Genomic DNA, 17,565 nt, shown 5'->3' on the forward strand with positions numbered 1-17,565 from the left:
TTTGAGGAAGTTTATACTTTCAAGTGGTACTACTTATTTATTCCTCACAATTACAAATGCTGTAGCAGGGTAAAAGATTTTACTGTTCTTTTCTATAGATGTTAGAACAGCTGTTTCCTTTGATGTAGTAATTTAGAAGATGCTTTTATCCAAAGCGACTTTGCCAATCACAAGGGTTAAGGCCACTGTTAAACAACAAGTCATATTGGAATTGGAAACAACCTCAACTCTCAAAATAATGTAGAAATGTTGCTACATTTTTGGTAAAGTTAGGTTTTTTTTTCAGTATGAAAATGAGTTAAAATAATACTACTAGTACTAGAAGCTGTGTTTGTTGCATACACACACTCCAATAGTAACATTTTTGTATGGTTAAAATGAATACAATAGTGTACCATATACTTGTACTCAATATTTCAATGCATTACGTTTTTCATACTTCTGAATAATGGAGAATCAGCAAGGCTGTGAAACTCATCAGGACAATGCAGAGATGGCACTTAGTTAACTGAGTGAGTCAATGCCAAGCTCTCCCACCCAGCATGACACTGAAGACTATTTAAAAATAGCCCTGATACAGTAACTGAAACTCTGTCGTACAAAGATAGGACAAAAAACTCTGAAACTCTGTCGGACAAAGATACTGTCAGCTGCTGGCCAACAGAACTTTGCCTGATAAGACAATGATAGACAATGGTTTCCTGAACTGTAACTCAAATGAGATGGCAGAAATACAGACACACTTCTAATAATCACAAGTGCGGTACCATGTTTTATGACAAAATTCATTGTTTTTAAAATAGTTACAAATCATTAATTTAGTCATATTTTCCTGTTAGGCAGTCATATATTAAGTGTGATGATTTACACAGAATCATTAGATGTGCATATGTAACAGGATGTGGAAAACATGCTTCACTGTTAGACAATAATTTAAATGCTTGTATGTTGATCAGTAAAATTAAAACAAAGGGACAGTTGCTAAGCAGTGCGAACACTGAATTCTTATCGGTTTCCTCCATTTGTAGCATCAGAGATTTATCTTCTCTGTAAGTTGTTGCTTTGTGCTCAGAGAGCCTCGTGGCCGCCGGTGAGTTTGTGGAAGAGCTCCTCGTTCAGTGTGTCGCTTTGCTGTCGTGAGCGAGTAGACAAGAAGATGTATCCTCCGATGTACTCGTGCACAACCTTACAGTCTGCGTTCACGCAGCTGAATGCTATGTTAATGTTTCCGTCGAATTCAATTGCAACCTTAAATAGAGAGACAGGTGTTGATAATTTAAAAGACTGAATTTCTAAGTGAAGCCAGTGTATTATATGAGAACCTCTACGTCGTTCTTCAGTGTCACATATTTTGTTCCTTATTTTTATTATCATTTTATTGAAACCTACCTGCCGTATGTCCCAATTGACATTCCACTGTCTCATATTATTATAACGCCAAGTCTTCACCACATCTCCAACTCCCAGGTCTATGCGGATCAGACGGTTGTTAGCGATGCCCATAACTTCATCCTTACGACTGCCCTTAAACCTGAGAAATGATTGGATTGTGAAACTGGATCAGACTTTTATAAAATCTCTATATTATAAAAAGTCTTTTTACCACATACCACTGCATATATCTACTGTTTCTTAAATATCCAACAAGCGTGTTTAAAAGGTACTTCAATAGCTGACCATCTTTTTTTGTGACTGTAAGGTTAGTCCATTCACCTGATCATGAAGTAGGAAATTCCAAAGTCAGGCAGAGCTTGCCAGATCTGCAGAAACTTCAAGATGGCAGATGTCAAGGAAAGCTGGGCGACATTCTGAAAGGCTTCCAGGATACGAGGGGTTAACTGAAAAGAACAAGAGGTGAGGTTGTGTAATTAATATAGAATAGGCTATAGTTTTTTTTATATAAATATATAAAGGTAACACAAACACTGAATAGATTACCTGAAATTAATATTGCTGTATATTGTACAACATAAAATGCCTGGCAAGCACCTTTCATGGTCACTCTACCTGTTTGGGCTTGTATTTCTTCTGGTATCTTGGTGAGACGAGGCTGTGTGTGTTGATGCTGTCGTCAGTTTGTGCAGCGGGAGCTGCAGAATTGCTACGCTGCATGGAAAGGAATGTCTGGATGTTCTTCACTTCACTCTCATAGGAGCTGTCCAATAGTGTCAGGCCTTTGGACGCCAGCTTACAGGCGGCCATCCATCGAGAATACTGCTTCTCCTGATTGAGTGGGGTAGGTGGGAATTAAAAAATAAATAAAATACAAATTGTTTAAATCTCTGCAAGTACACTACCATTCAAAAGTAAAAAGAAAAGGATATTCAGCAAGGATGCATTCAATTGATCAAAAGTGAAAGTAAAGATATTTATAATGTTACAAAAAATGTCTGTTTCAAATAAACGCTTTTTTTGGGCTATATTCATCAAGAAATCCTAATTTTTTTATTGTTTCCACAAAACTATTAAGCAGCACAACAGTTTTTCAACATTGATAATAATAAATGTTTCTTGAGCAGCAAATCAGCATATTAGAATGATTTCTGAAGAATCACGTGACAGTGCTGGAGTAATGATGCTGAAAATTCAGCTTTGTCCGAATTGTTTATCTGAAAATATAGTCAAATTCGTATTCAAAACAACAGTTTTTACTGTATTTTTGATCAAATAAATGCAGCCTTGGTGAGCATAAGAGACTTCTTTCACAACATAAACACTTCTTATCAGAGTTTTGAATACAGATCAATGTTATCGACAGTTACGTACATTTTCACAACGCAAGTAGATTTCATTCATGCCTTCTGGTGCAGGAATGAGGAGTTTGATACAGAACTTCTGGCCTGCTACACTGACATCAGGTGCGACCTCACAGCCTGGGAGATGCAGATTAGTTTCAGTTTACACAGTCTCATTACACTGATGAGTGTGTCTGCTCCACCACCACTGAGGTGTGAAAACATATTCACATGATATACATGCACAGTGTGGGGGTGAAGCTGCACACAGAAATGATTCATCTGACTGAATTTGTATTTTATTTATAATAAATAAATGACCTTTCAGGTTCAGTTGTTGCATGGGTTCTCCATAGCGGTCCTCTTTGCTTTTATAATAGGAGATTGATGTGTCCTGAAAGTTGCACCAGTACTGCTTGTAACCCTTTAGAGTGAGTCTCTTTGGCCTACAGGGTGGAAAATCATAGTTTCATATCATCATAAAATCATAGGTCAAATGTTTATGGGACTGACAGTAGGATTTAGCCAAAGGAAAGAGCCTCACCGAAATATTTTCAAATAGTCATTCAGCTCTGGAGCAGTCATATTGTCCTGTGAAAGTAAATCAGATGTTCACTGATCTTAGTACCTCTAAATCTGTCTCTGCATTCCATCTCCATGTTGCTTTGCTGCTGTTATATTAAAGTAAAGAGGATTTATTCAAAGTGTCTCTCACCAGTATGTCTGTGCTGTTGCCGTCTCCCACCATCTTGACCTCCAGGGATTTCAGGGCAGACTCTAAGTCATCCATCCCTTGACAGGAAGAGACCATGTCCTCAGACAAGGACAATTTTCCTATGTGGTACTGAATAAGAGAGGTAGATTTGTAAAAATGCTATTGCTTACTATTACTGGCAGTATTATTTTCCTATTGTACCTGCAGCGCTCCAAACAGCATCATTTCCTCTTCTGTACAGTCTATGTCCTCCAAGAGAATCGCCCAGCGAGCTTGCTCATACAACTGCGTCAAACGCACCACATCATACTAGAACAGAGAGAGAATCAATTTTCCACTTCTTTCAGTTTCATGGCTCTTAGAAAAATTTTTATATGCCTATCATAACCAAAGTCCTACCTTGGGATCCATATCATGGAAAGTGTAGTATTTGAAACGAAGCCATAGTCTGTCATTCTCTTGTATTCCCTGCTGCATTAGTGAACGAGATGAATCCAGCCACCTCCGGGGAACAGAGGAGCGTTTATTTTAAGGGGCGAAATGTGGAATATTATTTTTGAATGTGTATCTTTGTTTCTCGGCTGTACCTGGTGTGAATATGTGTTTTGTCCACCACACTGGCCGGCCGGTAGAGTTTAGCGATGGCTTCAGGAGCAGGTGAGGGCAGACTGACAGACAGCATTTTATACACCGCCTCAGTCTTAGGAGAGTCAGCAAAATGAGCCGGCATGCCATTGTACAGAGCTTGAACAGAACCTACGTCAAGATAAAATCCACTTTAAACCAGAATACTTTGACGAAATGATAACTCTAAATTTAGGCCTATGCCGTTCCAGTTTGGGGTCAGTAAGTTGTCTTTTGTTTATTTAAATTAGTACTTTTATTCAGAAAGGACACATTAAATTGATCAAAAGTGTATAATGTTAAAAAATGTCTACTTTAAATAAATGCTGTTCTTTTTTATTACTGTTTTACTGTATTGCAAGTAAATGCAGCCTTGCCACATTAGAGGTTTCAAAAACATTTAAAAAATCTTGCCTACCCCAAACTTTTGATTGGTAGTGTAACAAACACGTATTTAATGTGTCATTCTGTGCACCTGCGGTTAGAGGAACATCTGTAAGATCATACAGCTCTTCTGACGAATCTTTGTCCTTCTTTTTCTTTTTTTCTTCAACAGGACGGAGCAAGGAGAGCTCCTCTGGGTGACGAATATCTGAAAGCGAGAAAGATTCGTTTTGGAAATGGCCACCTGACACTTGGTAAAATGAATACTGATTGCTTACAGAGGGGACATTGGATCCAAGCTCACTTACTGAGAACCCTGCAGATGCCCACGACAGTGCGAAACACAGAACTGGAGAAACAGGCCCGCATCCTCAGAGTCGCCCCGTTTGGCAAGCCCAGTCGCAGAGGCTTGTGCTGTGGAGTGAAGATCAGGCGAGCGTCCGCGTGGACCCCACATTTGTCCAGTGTCCAGCCGGTCCGCAGCAACCACTGCTGCTTCTGCTCCCACCACAGGGCATGATCGGACCAGTCCTTCTTCAGCTCTAGAAATAAGACACAAGAACATCTCACGGGGTAAATAAAGATTGAGGAACCCTACATAGTTCTATACATGGGTATTTACAAAAATGAAAAAAGTTTAAACGTTTAAAAGTTTGGGGTTGGTTCGATTTTTTTTTTTTTTTTTTAATGTTTTTCAAAGAAGTCTTTAATTCTCACCAAGGCAAAATAAAATGTATTTAATAAATAAAAAAAACCGTAACATTGTTAAATATTATTACTTTTATAACATTTCTGATTCAATGCTGAAAACAGATGTGCTGCTTAATATTTTTGTGGAAACCACAATACATTTTGTTTTCATGAATCTTCAGTTCAAAAGCATTTATTTGAAATAGCAATTTTTTGTAAAATGAATGATGCGCATCTTTTTATTAACAAATAGATAGACATTTTTGAAGCATCTAGAACATAACTCACTGGTCTGCTCAACTAATTTGAGAATAACTCCACCGATGTGCAGGTCAGAGGTCACACTGATTTTGAAAGGTGGCGCATCAGGTCCAAGCTCCTCCACTGCGACTGTAAGGTCCCACGCTGCCATTCTGCTGCCAAGAGACCCCCAAAAAGCTGGAACCAATGAGGTTTGATTACGCACAAGCTATTCTGTATACAGTACATTCTTCTATTTCAGTGTTGAGCGTAGACCAAAATGTGAACTTTAGAAGGCGTGATAAGCAGCTGTACATCACATGGTTAGCATGATCATACTGATGGTAATGGACACATCACCAGCACATGCTTCATACCCTGTGAGTGTAATCATGCTATTTTGCTCCAAGTTATGTTTAATATCTACTGTGGCCGATACTTCCCTTTTACACACGAATCACATGGAACCACATTTCCTCTTTTAATCAAGCGTCTAATCCACAACTAGATGTTAAAAGGTGTTTTGGTGTATGGTATTGGTCTGTGTGTGGGTGTGGGTGTGTGTGATAGATGTGAATATAGTTCACTGAAACTGAAAACTAAAATCGACCTAAACTCAAGAAACATTAGACACATATGTGGCGGATTTAACAGCTCAACTTCAATTGTAACATAAATGTCTTTTAAACTCTACATTAAAAATAAATAAATAGAGAAATTCAACACTTAGGAACGGCAACGTGCTTAGTCGGGTAGATGTTAAATGTGTTAGATGTCATTTAATCAGTTTTATACTGTATTATACTATTAATTACTATTCAAATTCATCATTAAATTACTATTCATATTTCTAAATGATTACTTGTTTGTTAATGATCTGAAATAAAGTGTCTACAGAAATGGCTCACTGTTGTTGTTTTAGACTACTCATTATTATTAGCTCAAAATATAAGTCAAATATTGAATAATATTTTGTTACCTTTTCTGTTGTGCTCTGGATTTGCCGATAGAGTCTTAGTTTTGCGCAGCCAATTAAAAGCTGGTAGATCCCTTTATGAGATACACAGACAAACACACACTCATGGGCAAGACCCCTCTGCTGTGAAAAATCAGTTGTGGTTTTTCAGGGTATGTCAGAGCTGACAAAAAAGGGTGTTCCTCTTTTCTCAGCTTCCGTATAACGGAACTGTATATTACAGTTTTATTTTCACACTGGGTGTGCTCTTACACACACACACACACACACACACACACACACACACACACACACACACAAAAGAAGAACTAAAGCACTAAGAATGTTCCAACATCAAATTTATATAATTTTGATCTGCCTAGTGGTCATCAGTTGAAACACTCTGAAAGAGATTATTTTAGAAGATGATACTTTTTTTTGGAGTTTTTAATTTGGCCCACACTGAAAAAAGATGTGTAAAAGGGTGTATGGGGTATGTTAAAATGACATTTCAATGCTATAGTTCCACTTTAAATAAATCTGTTTTTTATGACCTCATATTAATTGAGAGAGTGCATCCAATATTTGTACTTTATATATTTGCTATATTGTTATTTATATATATATGCTCACACAAACACACAGTGCGGTCAAAAGTTTGGAAACATTACTATTTTTCATGGTTTTAAAAGAAGTCTCTTGTACTAACTGTATTATGGACCCCTACATATTGGTATAATCTAGGGGTGTAACGATTCATCAACTACATCGATGTATCGATTCATATTCTTAATGATCCAACTACATCGATCTGTGCTCGGCAAGTTATATCGATCTAGACATATATCGATCTAACATCGTTTTAAAAGGTAATGAATCGATTGTATCGATACTATGAAATAACGCATTGGATTTAAGCACGTCAGACTTTATAAGGATGTTTCTTTCTTAGCACTTTTAATGATAAAGGCGTTAAACGTTAGACGTGATCGCCATGCGTGACGCGCCAGCAGCAGCGCGAAGACAACAAGCAGCGCAAAGTCTCTCACCTCAGAAAGACTTTCCTGTCCTCTCTGCCGCTATACTGCAGTAGCGCACACGTCAATTGCACTCTTTAATTGCACGCGCATAATTAATTGATACCTGATTCCCTTTCAAGAATTTTTGGCTAAAAAGTCACTGAATCGATTTCAAGTCACTGAATCGTTTCGGATCGTATCGTTCTAAATGAACCAATATCGTCCTTGAATCGTATCGGCAACCACGAATCGCGATACGAATCGAATCGTTGTTAAAACGAACGTTGTTGAAACGAACACGAACGTTGCACCCCTAGTATAATCCCATTTGATTATGCTAATCAAGCCTGCATTTATTTGATCAAAGATACAGAAAAAACTGTAATATTGGTTTTCTATTTGAAAATACTTTAAATATAATTTATTTCTGTGATGTAAAGCTGACTTTTCATCAGCCATTACTCCAGTATTCAGTGTCACATGATCCTTCTTAAATCATTCTAATACGCTGATTTATTATCAATGCCGGAAACAGTTGTGCTTCTTAATATTTTTTTATTAAAAAACCTGTGATACTTTTTTTCAGGACTCTTTGATGAATAAAAAGTAAAAAAGAACAGTGTTTATTTAAAATATAAATCTTTTGTTACAATATACCCTACCGTTCAAAAGTTTGGAGATTTGTTTTTGAAAGAAATTAATACTTTTATTCAGCAAGGATGTGTTAAATTTGTAAAAAATGATAGTAAAGATTTATATTGTTAGAAAATATTTCTATTTTGAATAAATGCTGTTCTTTTTAACTTTTTATGATTATCACAGGTTCGAAAAAAATAAATACAAATAAAGCAGCACAGTATCAAATCAGCATGTAAACATTCAACATTTATTCAAAATAGAAATATTTTCTAACAATATAAATCTTTACTTTTCACTTTTTATCAATTTAACACATCTTTGCTGAATAAATGATTTCTGAAGGATCATGTGACACTAATTATGCTGAAAATTCAGGTTTGAAAAATATAATAAATTATATTTTAAAGTACCTATATTAAAATGGAAAACCATTATTTAAATTGTAATAATATTTCACAATATATATATAAATTTTTTTATGCAGGTTTGACGAACATAAGAGACTTCTTTCAAAAACCTTAAAAATAGTAACGTTTCCAAACTTTTGACCGGTGATGTATGTATTCATTCAAATGAAGTTTAATCTAAAATCCCGATTTTGAAAATGCTACTTGTCAAACCAAAATTATTAGTAGCGGGCCATCTAACGTTAGATTAGATAGTGCGCTTACAGCGTCTTGCCGCTAGAGATCAGTAAAGGATAAATTATGTTGATCCGGGACAATCCAAATACCGAGAAGCGCTTGAATTTACTCATGGACCCCTACATATTGGTATAGTCCCATTTGCTTTTATTGTACCAGACAGTTGACTTTCAATTTCACTTCTTACGTTATAAACTCTTTCTTACAACTGTCTTAAAATCGAAACAAGGATAAAATCGAGGCGCAGACGGGAGTCATTCGGGCTTTAAACATTAAATTTGCCAGCTGTCAACTGTCAAGACAGACCAGAGTCACCAGACCATGGTGTTTCAGATGTCAAAACTTGCTGCTCGTGTTTCACTCTCTAAAAGTGTTGGGTTCATATCCGGCACTGAAAACAGATGGCCGAGTCATCTCAATTTCATCAGCAGACTTGCACATCGCTCCTTTCATGCACTCTGCAGCGAAGGCAGAGGGTCTGCGAGTATCAAAGCGCTGGCCTCCCGGGGGGTCTTACGTAAAGCAGGCAGGTGGGAGAAGGTTTCCTCAGCCTCAAAGTCTCTCCACTGGCAGAGTGGAGGGGCTGTTAAGCCACTTCGCTCCGGCATGGTTGTCCTAGGCGCCGTGGGGGTCTCGGCTGCGTTGCTGGCGTCTCTGCGCACGAGCACGCTGCACGCCATGAGCGCGCGGCCCGGCCTGAACCTGGACTCGGAGACCAGTGACTGGAAAGAGGCAAAGAGTGAGTCTCTCCCTAGAGTTGATGTTAGACACCCGTCCACCCGTCCCTGTTAACCTTCATTAACAGAGAACCAGAAAGAAATATAAGAAGTTAAGATATATAATAACGCCATCTTCTGCGTTCTAATTTGCGATAATGACTCAACGTCAACCTGATATCTATCTATCTATCTATCTATCTATCTATCAGAAGGCTTTCTCGTGCCAGCATCACAGTTTGTTTACAAACTTTACTCATCTAGTTATTAATAATGTAGTTATGAATTTCTGAATAAAATAAAAACTTAGCATTTCTGTTTTTCCTTTATTTTGGTATGATTTGGTTTAAATTATTTCTATTTGGTAGATACGCTTTGCTCCATGGATAAGGAGAAGAGGAGGGAAATGTATAGGGTTGACTTCATTCCTCTGGAGAAGATTCCTGTCTGGAGTCCATCAGGTGAACAAAACACTCATCGTGTATAATAATTATAGCAAAAGTGAATCTCTTTGTTTTGATCCGAGTACAATTTGATCTGTTTGTAGTCCAGAAAGTGTTTGAAGGTTAAAGACATGAATATATTGTTTTATTGGATGTAGACCACATTGGGGTTGTTTTGTGTAAAACAGTTTATACGTGAACATCACTGTTTGCTTCTTCTTAGGTGACTCCTCTTGTAAGCCTCAGTACCAAGTCAATGAAGAGTTGAATAAGAAAATATCCCTCTTCAGTGGTGACATCACAAAACTGGAGATCGACTCGATTGCCAATGCAGGTGAGAGTCGAAGTACAGGAAAAATCAGTCTACATTTACCTGCTTGTGTTTGTCTGACAAACAATTTTATCGTTTCCCAAAACCGTGTGTGCTTGGCCGTACATTATAAACTTAAAACAGATTCAGCAGTTTATTGTTAAAAGTTTTTTTTTCTTGGCCATTTTTTATTTCATTGTTGTTGAAAATATACAATCTGCAGGAAGATTTGGCATAGTTGAGCTTGAATGTTCGTGGCCCTGTTTTGTCTGACATGAACTCTGCTATATTAAGGCATTAAATGTCCATTTGAGTTTAGAGAGCAAATGCATTCAATAGTTTTATAGAGAACAACAACAACAAAAACCCTCTCTTCAGCCGTGTCACTCTTTTCCAGTACTATTTTAATAAAGTTGAACAATAATTGTCAGCTGTCCTCATCAGTAGAGCTCATGTGGAGGTAGAGCTTTACTGTCTGTCTCTGGGATCCAGTCAGTCCCTTTGTAGACACACCTGAGAGTTTTGGAACATTCATCTGCATTTGCTTGTGTGTTCTTGGCAGTTAAGTGACTTTCAGGAGCTTTCAAGCTTTTCACATTTGCATCCTTTAAATAGCAAAAGAGACAAGTCAAGCGCTATGGTGACAGACTAAAAACACCAGGGGCGTAGCCATCCTTTCAGAAGTGAGGGAAACAGAAATGCCAAGTGTATTACCAGGTTTTTTTTCCTGACAATTGTCTAATTGACAGATTTAATTTTTTCTTATCTCTTGCTATTGGCTAAGAAATCAAATACACTGCTGAGCATTAACCAGTTATTTCTATTCTGTAATATTTTTTTCTATATTTTAAAAATGACAAATTTATGATTGGTTTGTATACTACAAACACTTGTGCATTAAGTCATCATGGATTTTATACAATGTAAAAAAAAGAAAAAGATCACAGAATTTTTCTTCACATAAATGATTTCTTGAAGTTATTAATTCTGCGAGTCAGTTTTGGGCAGTTTTTAGATAAGAATAAAACGTCTGATCATGCATAGACTATCTTGACTCTGAATTTAATCTAGATTTATTCACATTGGCCCATTAAAACTTCTATGTGAAGACGCTTGCCTGGCGAATTTACGGCCCTTGCGTATTCTACGCCAATGAAAAACACCATTGGTTACATCTTAGTAAAGCTCTACCTCCAAACTTTAGTCAGAGTACCCATATTTAATTTTGCACAAAGGAAACAAGGTTGTGAGGGACATATTTACAGTGGGTTGTACTGGTGTAATGTGTACCTTGGTGTCAGTTGTTCAAAACTGAAGTACATCGTAACGAAAGATTGACTGTAAAATTAGATGGAACTAAGATATAAGGACTGTACATCTATCCCTCACAGCCTTGTTTTCATTTGTCTAACCTGAATAGGGTCCATTGTAGGTCAGGAAACGAAACAATTTCATAATTAATCTACAGCTATTAGAGTCAGCATATTCCAGATATTTAGCATATTGACATTAGCATATTCATACAGGGTTAGTAGAGTGCTCAGGTTTATTATTTCTCCATCATCACCTCTAAGCTGCCATAAAGCAAAGCAATGATTGGTTAATGTTTTAGCAATCATATTGCCACATTGGACTTACGCTTGCTGCTAGATGGCCTAATGGAGCTCATTTAAACAGGTATGCAATGCATGAGTAGAAAGAAAGGAAGTGGGCGAGGAGAAAAAGAAGCTGAAAAGGCAAAGGACTAAGAGTGAGCATGAAGAGAGAGAGAGAGAGAGAGGAGTTTGTCTGACAGGGCATTGATTCATCTCTCCCAGTTGACGCATTGATCGGTTGGCCGTAGGTCTCGGTGTAAAAGCGTGAGGATTAACAGACTGTCCAGTGGTCATTCATTTGGAGGTTGGAATGAAGTTCTCAGGACTGCTAAGTATGCATCTCACTCACCAAAGTACCCAATTGAGTGAAAGCACACACTTGTTGTATCTGGTATGTTTTTATAGCATGTTGCTTTAGCAGATTTTGCAGGTATAATATAACCTAATTGGCGTTTTTGGAAGTCAACTTGAAATGGCATTTGCAACTTATTGTGACATTTACGAGTGAAAAGGAAAAAAGAGAGGCACTTGATTTTACCTATTGGGATTTGGCTGGACCTTGAAAAGTTGTTGACGGGTTGAAAAATAAGAGGGCTTGGTCACATCAACCGTAAAAAAAGAAGAAGAAAAAAAGTAGTTTCAGATGATGAGCACGTTTTTACTTCTAGTTATTTTTTGGCTGTAGAAAACCACTTGTTATGGTGCTTGATATTGCAAACTGGTATTTCTCACCCTATTGTTTCAATGTATTGTCGTTATAAACACACTGCTTGTACCGTTCACTGCACATACTGTTCACTGCACTTTAGTATTCCTCTTTACCTATAATGCCTAATGAGTAGGAAGTCTCACTGATTCACAGAAAATAGCTTACTTCCACATTGCAAGATAAGGTGGATTAAAAGAGCACGTTTAGACTGTCCAGTCCAGTAGCACATTAATGTGGAAAAAAATTATGCATGTACTGTTCAAAGAAATCCACTCTTACCTCTATTATTATAGTGAGGTAATAGTGAGATTATACTATTAAGTGATCATGCCTTTAAAATAGTCACCAAACAAATGTTACAGTGCAGTGATTATTTCTAATCCAAGATTTTTGGCACATGGCCCACATACATGAATAAAGTTACCTTTGAGATACAGTGTTGTTCTCGATTTGTTCCTGTATTCGTAAAGCTGAGAGAATTTAATGTACTTATTCTAGTACATGACGCACAATTTTCTGAAGTGTATCTGTGACTGATTGGGCCACTCAGTTCATTACTTGATTTTGTTTTTGAATTTGTTCATGTAACGTTTAATGTAGTAACCATTTCTGGTCTTGGAGTCTTTACTAAAGAGCAGATGCATTGAATCAGTTGTGTTTGATTAGGGCAGTGGTTCTCAATTCCAGTCCTCGGGACCCCTTGCTCTGCACATTTTGTATGTCTCTATTATCTGACACACTCAGTTCAGTTCATGGAGTCTCTCCTAATGAGCTGATGATCTGGTTCAGGTGTGTTAAATAAGGGAGACATACAAAATGTGCAGAGCAGCGGGTCCCGAGGACTGGAATTGAGAACCACTGGATTAGGGAGACATCCAAATTGTGCAGAGTGTTGGAGGTACTACAGGATCAGGGTTGGGAAACAGATCTGTAATTTATTAAAGTTTATCACCGAGATGGAAGTAGCACCAAGCAGCGACATTCCTTAGAACAGAAAATAGCTCTGGAGGTCGATAATCTCCAACATGCTGTTAGATGTTTGATAGCACCTTTCGCAATGGAAAGTGAGAGAGAGAGAACATGCTCATGGTTGCCGGACACATTGAGTTAAATATTGGGCAGAATGTTGACAAATTGTCCAGGGTTAAAGCTCTGATTAAATGTTTTGGTGTGGATTGCAATCTGGCAACCCTGATGTTAAACGCTTGGGGAGACTCATTAGGTGCTACTGAGCCATATCGAATTACGAAACAATTTCAGGATAATTGACCTGTGGGCTGAATTAAACCATGTTGAGGGTCGTAGTTCTCCCGTGTTTGTGCTAGACTGTTATGAAAGTTAGATTTTAAACAGTTGAACTGAGCAAAAACGTACGAACGCACAGTCTTTGAAACTTTGAGAACTCATCAGTCAATAGGGAGAGTGATGGAGAGTTGGGCTGGAGTGGGGAGGACTGTTTGTCTGTTGTTCTCAATAAAGATTGGATTTACAATAACATTGCCTCCACCCCCTGTCCTCTCTCTCCTCCCTCTCACAACATTTTACAGCTCTTGGCTCCTGGATCTGCCCTATAAAACACCGTAAACATAAAATCCACAAGCACTTAAGAACTGTCCTTCCGAGAGCAGGGGTGGAGGGAGGGATAAACATCCTTTTTACGCCACTAGCCATCCATCGCTCTGTCAATCCACCCATCCATCTAGTTAGTGGGAGAGGATATACTGTCCTGTATTGGTTTATTAAGATGCATTACATTGTGAATAGTGTATTGTTGATTGAGTTTGAGAGAAAAAACACATGCCCTTGTCGGTTAAATGACTGAAAAGTAAACGAAAATATATATATATATTTTCATAACCGTGAAAAAGAATCAACAGTGTTGTTTAATGAAGATTGTGTTGCTGCATCATGTTTGCTCATGGAAGAAATTGCTTTTGCCCTCCATGTTTGTTCATATTCTGCTGGGAATTAAGGACAAGTGTCAGTATTCTGAGTCAGATGAGTGATATTCCAGACACAGATACAGAAACGATCCCAGATAGGAGTGACGCCATGCTGTGTAGATGAACAAAAATAGAAAAAAATAGAAAGAAATGGGATGGATTTGATTGCATTTCTGTATTATGAAAAGCAGTAAAAGAAACTGGAGGGCGCTGTGAATGAGCTGAAGGCTACTCGTTTTTTTATTTCTACTTTTGACTGACAGCAGAATAATCTAGAAAGCCTCAAGATGCGTTGTACAGAACTCTATCTTTACCCTCAGCCAGAAAAATAGCCCCACAGATAGAGAGGCATGACAGAGGATAAGAATGAAGGGAGTAATGCTGCATTTCTCCCTGCGCAGTTTTAGACTTCACTGCCGGGTAAGACTGAATGCATAATTCTCACTGATATGTCTTCCTTTCACAGAAAGCTTGTGATATTCACACAGCTTTGGCAGGGAGTGTGGATAGCGCCACTCAGGCGTATGCAAAATGTGTAGACATCTCTAAATAGGTCTGAAAATGCAGCTTATTTGTCAAAGAGCATAAGCCATTAAATCTGTTATCTGTTGCAAATGAAGCTCAGCCTCCTTAGCTGGTGGTTCAGACCCCTCTCACCAGCGTAGGCGAATTTAAAATGAGTTCACACTGAGAAATCTCACATCTCTCAGCATATGCCACATTGTTGCTAATTGGAAACCAAGCATGTTGGAGGGAAATTGTTGTCACACGCAACCCTAATAAATTCATTCTGTCTGTGTCGTTTAGAAAAAAACATTTTAGTGCAATAGCTTTTCTTTTATGCAGCATTTTAGCCAATTTAGTTTGTTTTGTTGAAACCGGTGGCAATTTGGTAGTAGAAAAAAAAGATTTAAGCATTTATGTGACCAACGAATATGAACTGAATGAGAATAAAACTATTTAGATATTTTGGAGCGTCCGGAAATTCCCAAACGTAGTGCCGTGATAGAATTCTGTTTGATGCCTGAGGCTTCGGGATCATCTCTCAGTTACTGAACCTTTAATGATATGATTTAGGATTTTAAATGAATGATTTATGAATGAATGATTTAGGATTAAAAAAAGAAGATCTGAGCATGTTTGCAGAATGGCAGCCCCATAGCAATTATTTCAGGCCTCGTTAAAAGCCTCCCACCTTATCCCATTCTCTCACAATCAATCGCCACTTTAGCTCCAATGAAGGAATGTAAATTTGTTGGTCTCCTCTCTAGTCTAATTAGCTTAATTGACCCAATGTGGTAAATGCAGGGGAAAGAGGCATGTGGCTCATCAGGGACGACTTCTGAGAGTTTCTGCTGCTGTTTGGATTGGTGCAATTGCTTGCAGTGATTGTAATTCTCAGTTTGGTTGCGCTAGGTGCAATGTGAGAGGCACTGTGAAGCCCCTATAGGTGTAGCTTCTTGGGTGTTTGATTTACCAGTAATTGGTACTTGTCAAACTCTCAAGTTAATTGTTGGGTATTGTCAAGTTGGCCTTTTAACTGGTGATTTGAGCGGCAAATGCTACTTTAAGGTTCGTTATGGATGCCGCATCTGTGCCTTCTTCCATATGTCAGTGTCTACAACTGTCTTTGGCAGTCATGTGCTTAATAACACTCAATAATTTGATGTTGCTGTGAATTGTAAATCGCTATGGAAGAAGGTGCTGTTTTCCAATTATCTAGTATTACATTCATTTGAGAAATGGGTTGGGGAACAGGTGCAAATAACTAATTGAACTTTACGCTGTCTGAGAAGCCGCACTGAGCACGTGGCAGTTATTTTACGTACACATTAAGCTATTGAAGAGCTTGTGTTTAAAGGCCATTCTTTCTTGGATACTGTATACTGCGCTTCCCCCCCCTCATTATATTGATCTCTGCATTGCTTACACAGGCATTACCACACTATCCAGATTGGAGGCATGTTTGCGCTTAAACAGACACTAACCAATTGGCTACTCTTTTCTTTATTCACTCTTCCAGCGGATGAGCTTGTGCCATTTATGCCTATCAATGTCAACATGGAGATTTTCTCTAAACTGTTCAAATTCATAAGGCCCTTAGGGAACTGACAAAGGGGGTTATGCCTCACACATGAAAGATTGGGTGAGAATAGATGAGTGCATTCATTATTATTTTAAAGGACAGGGCAAAAATTTTTTGCTTGGATAGATCATGTATTATGATAGGTCATATATAGATCATTTATTTCTATTAACTACATACACATCAACAAAGTGTTTCATCACAACTTTTAATGATACATATATAAATGAAAAAGATAACAAGCTTTATTTACTATTCATCATGATGGTATTCCATATCTATAACGAGAGAAAGAAGTGATTTACATGTACTACTTGTTTGAATAGTTCACATTTAAAATGCATCAGAAAAGGCTGGAAAATTGCAGATCCGGTACGGATATCCTTTTAGTGTTCCTACCTTTTTCTACTCTCCCGGATAATGCTGCGTTTAAGTCACACAAAGTCAAACTGGAAAAAAAGTGGATTGTCTTTAATCAGTTAAAGACCTTTGTTCTCTCTCTTCCTTCTTAGCCCACACACGAGATGCAGAGGTTCACAGTGTTACATATTTTATTAATCCCTGATTTCTGGTTTTCCTGCACCTCAGCGTTACACACACAAAGACTGTAATGAGCTGATGTGTAAATGTTGTCCAATCATTTGTCATCTACTGTAATAGATTTAGTCTCCACGATATTCTCTAGTATGTTCTGTATCAACAAGCCCTGGCCTTTAGTTTACTGGGTTTTTTTTTTTTACATGCTAAATTGACTGTGTTTTATCTATGTCAGCCTGTCAGTTTGGGTTCATTCATCAATTAGGGTTGACCCCTTTCATGATTGTCGTGCCTCTTTCTATTTAGATTAAATTTCCTCAGATTTTAAAGTCATATCTTCCGTCATAATTTAAATGTGGTTGTCTTTTGTTGAGCAGGTGAAACTACTGAGCTTTGTAAATTTGATTTGACTGTTCTTGAAACCTCCATGTGGTGAATAGAAAATGTTATTTTTCTCAGACTTAAGGTATCCATTTTTTCGGTGTCTTTTCAGTGATTTTTTTTTTTTTTGGACAAATTTTCTTTTGTGAACATGAAACCTTTTTTCTGTGCTTTCATCGCTTTCCTTCTCTTTCCTTTTG

General features: G+C 37.7%; 2 protein-coding genes across 5 annotated transcripts in view; one reads left to right on the forward strand and one right to left on the reverse strand.

The window, feature by feature from the left end:
• Positions 1-10: 10 nt before the first annotated feature.
• Positions 11-6,570, reverse strand: fermt3b (FERM domain containing kindlin 3b). Of its 2 annotated transcripts, none has more exons than XM_084429574.1 (15): positions 6,368-6,570; positions 5,437-5,586; positions 4,767-5,000; positions 4,550-4,666; positions 4,038-4,206; positions 3,850-3,952; positions 3,652-3,759; positions 3,451-3,579; positions 3,280-3,326; positions 3,057-3,181; positions 2,767-2,873; positions 2,008-2,223; positions 1,714-1,838; positions 1,390-1,531; positions 11-1,248 (listed from the first exon to the last, which is right to left on the reverse strand). In XM_084429574.1, exons 2-15 carry the CDS (start codon positions 5,558-5,560, stop codon positions 1,069-1,071), a joined length of 1,926 nt encoding a protein of 641 aa, XP_084285700.1. In that variant the 5' UTR covers positions 5,561-5,586; positions 6,368-6,570; the 3' UTR covers positions 11-1,068. The 2 variants fall into 2 exon arrangements, with proteins under 2 accessions (XP_084285700.1, XP_084285701.1); XM_084429575.1 differs by having other exon boundaries at positions 5,437-5,564; positions 6,368-6,507.
• Positions 6,571-8,732: 2,162 nt separating this feature from the next.
• macrod1 (mono-ADP ribosylhydrolase 1) overlaps positions 8,733-17,565 on the forward strand; it is a 61,811-nt gene continuing 52,978 nt past the window's right edge. For 2 of the 3 annotated variants that reach the window (XR_014629736.1, XM_084429597.1), the window contains exons 1-3: positions 8,733-9,384; positions 9,730-9,822; positions 10,028-10,138. Coding sequence is in view for 2 of the 3 variants with exons in the window: in XM_084429597.1 (XP_084285723.1) it covers positions 8,967-9,384; positions 9,730-9,822; positions 10,028-10,138 (622 nt within the window). In the remaining variant the exon portion in view is untranslated. The remainder of the gene's footprint in view (positions 9,385-9,729; positions 9,823-10,027; positions 10,139-17,565) is intronic. The other variant, XM_084429598.1, reaches the window with a different exon arrangement.

The sequence above is a fragment of the Rutilus rutilus genome, assembly GCF_951802725.1.
Source record: "Rutilus rutilus genome assembly, chromosome: 14".
Classification (NCBI taxonomy): domain Eukaryota; kingdom Metazoa; phylum Chordata; class Actinopteri; order Cypriniformes; family Leuciscidae; genus Rutilus; species Rutilus rutilus.

Bases quoted from the DNA above. Each gene is read 5' to 3' on its own strand.
- fermt3b (XM_084429574.1), bottom strand. From the start codon at position 5,560: ATGGCAGCGTGGGACCTTACAGTCGCAGTGGAGGAGCTTGGACCTGAT. The intron at 3,760-3,849 runs GTAGGACTTTGG...TCTCTGTTCTAG, and splicing joins TCCATGATATGGATCCCAAG to TATGATGTGGTGCGTTTGAC. The intron at 1,532-1,713 runs GTGAATGGACTA...ATCATTTCTCAG, and splicing joins ATTTCCTACTTCATGATCAG to GTTTAAGGGCAGTCGTAAGG.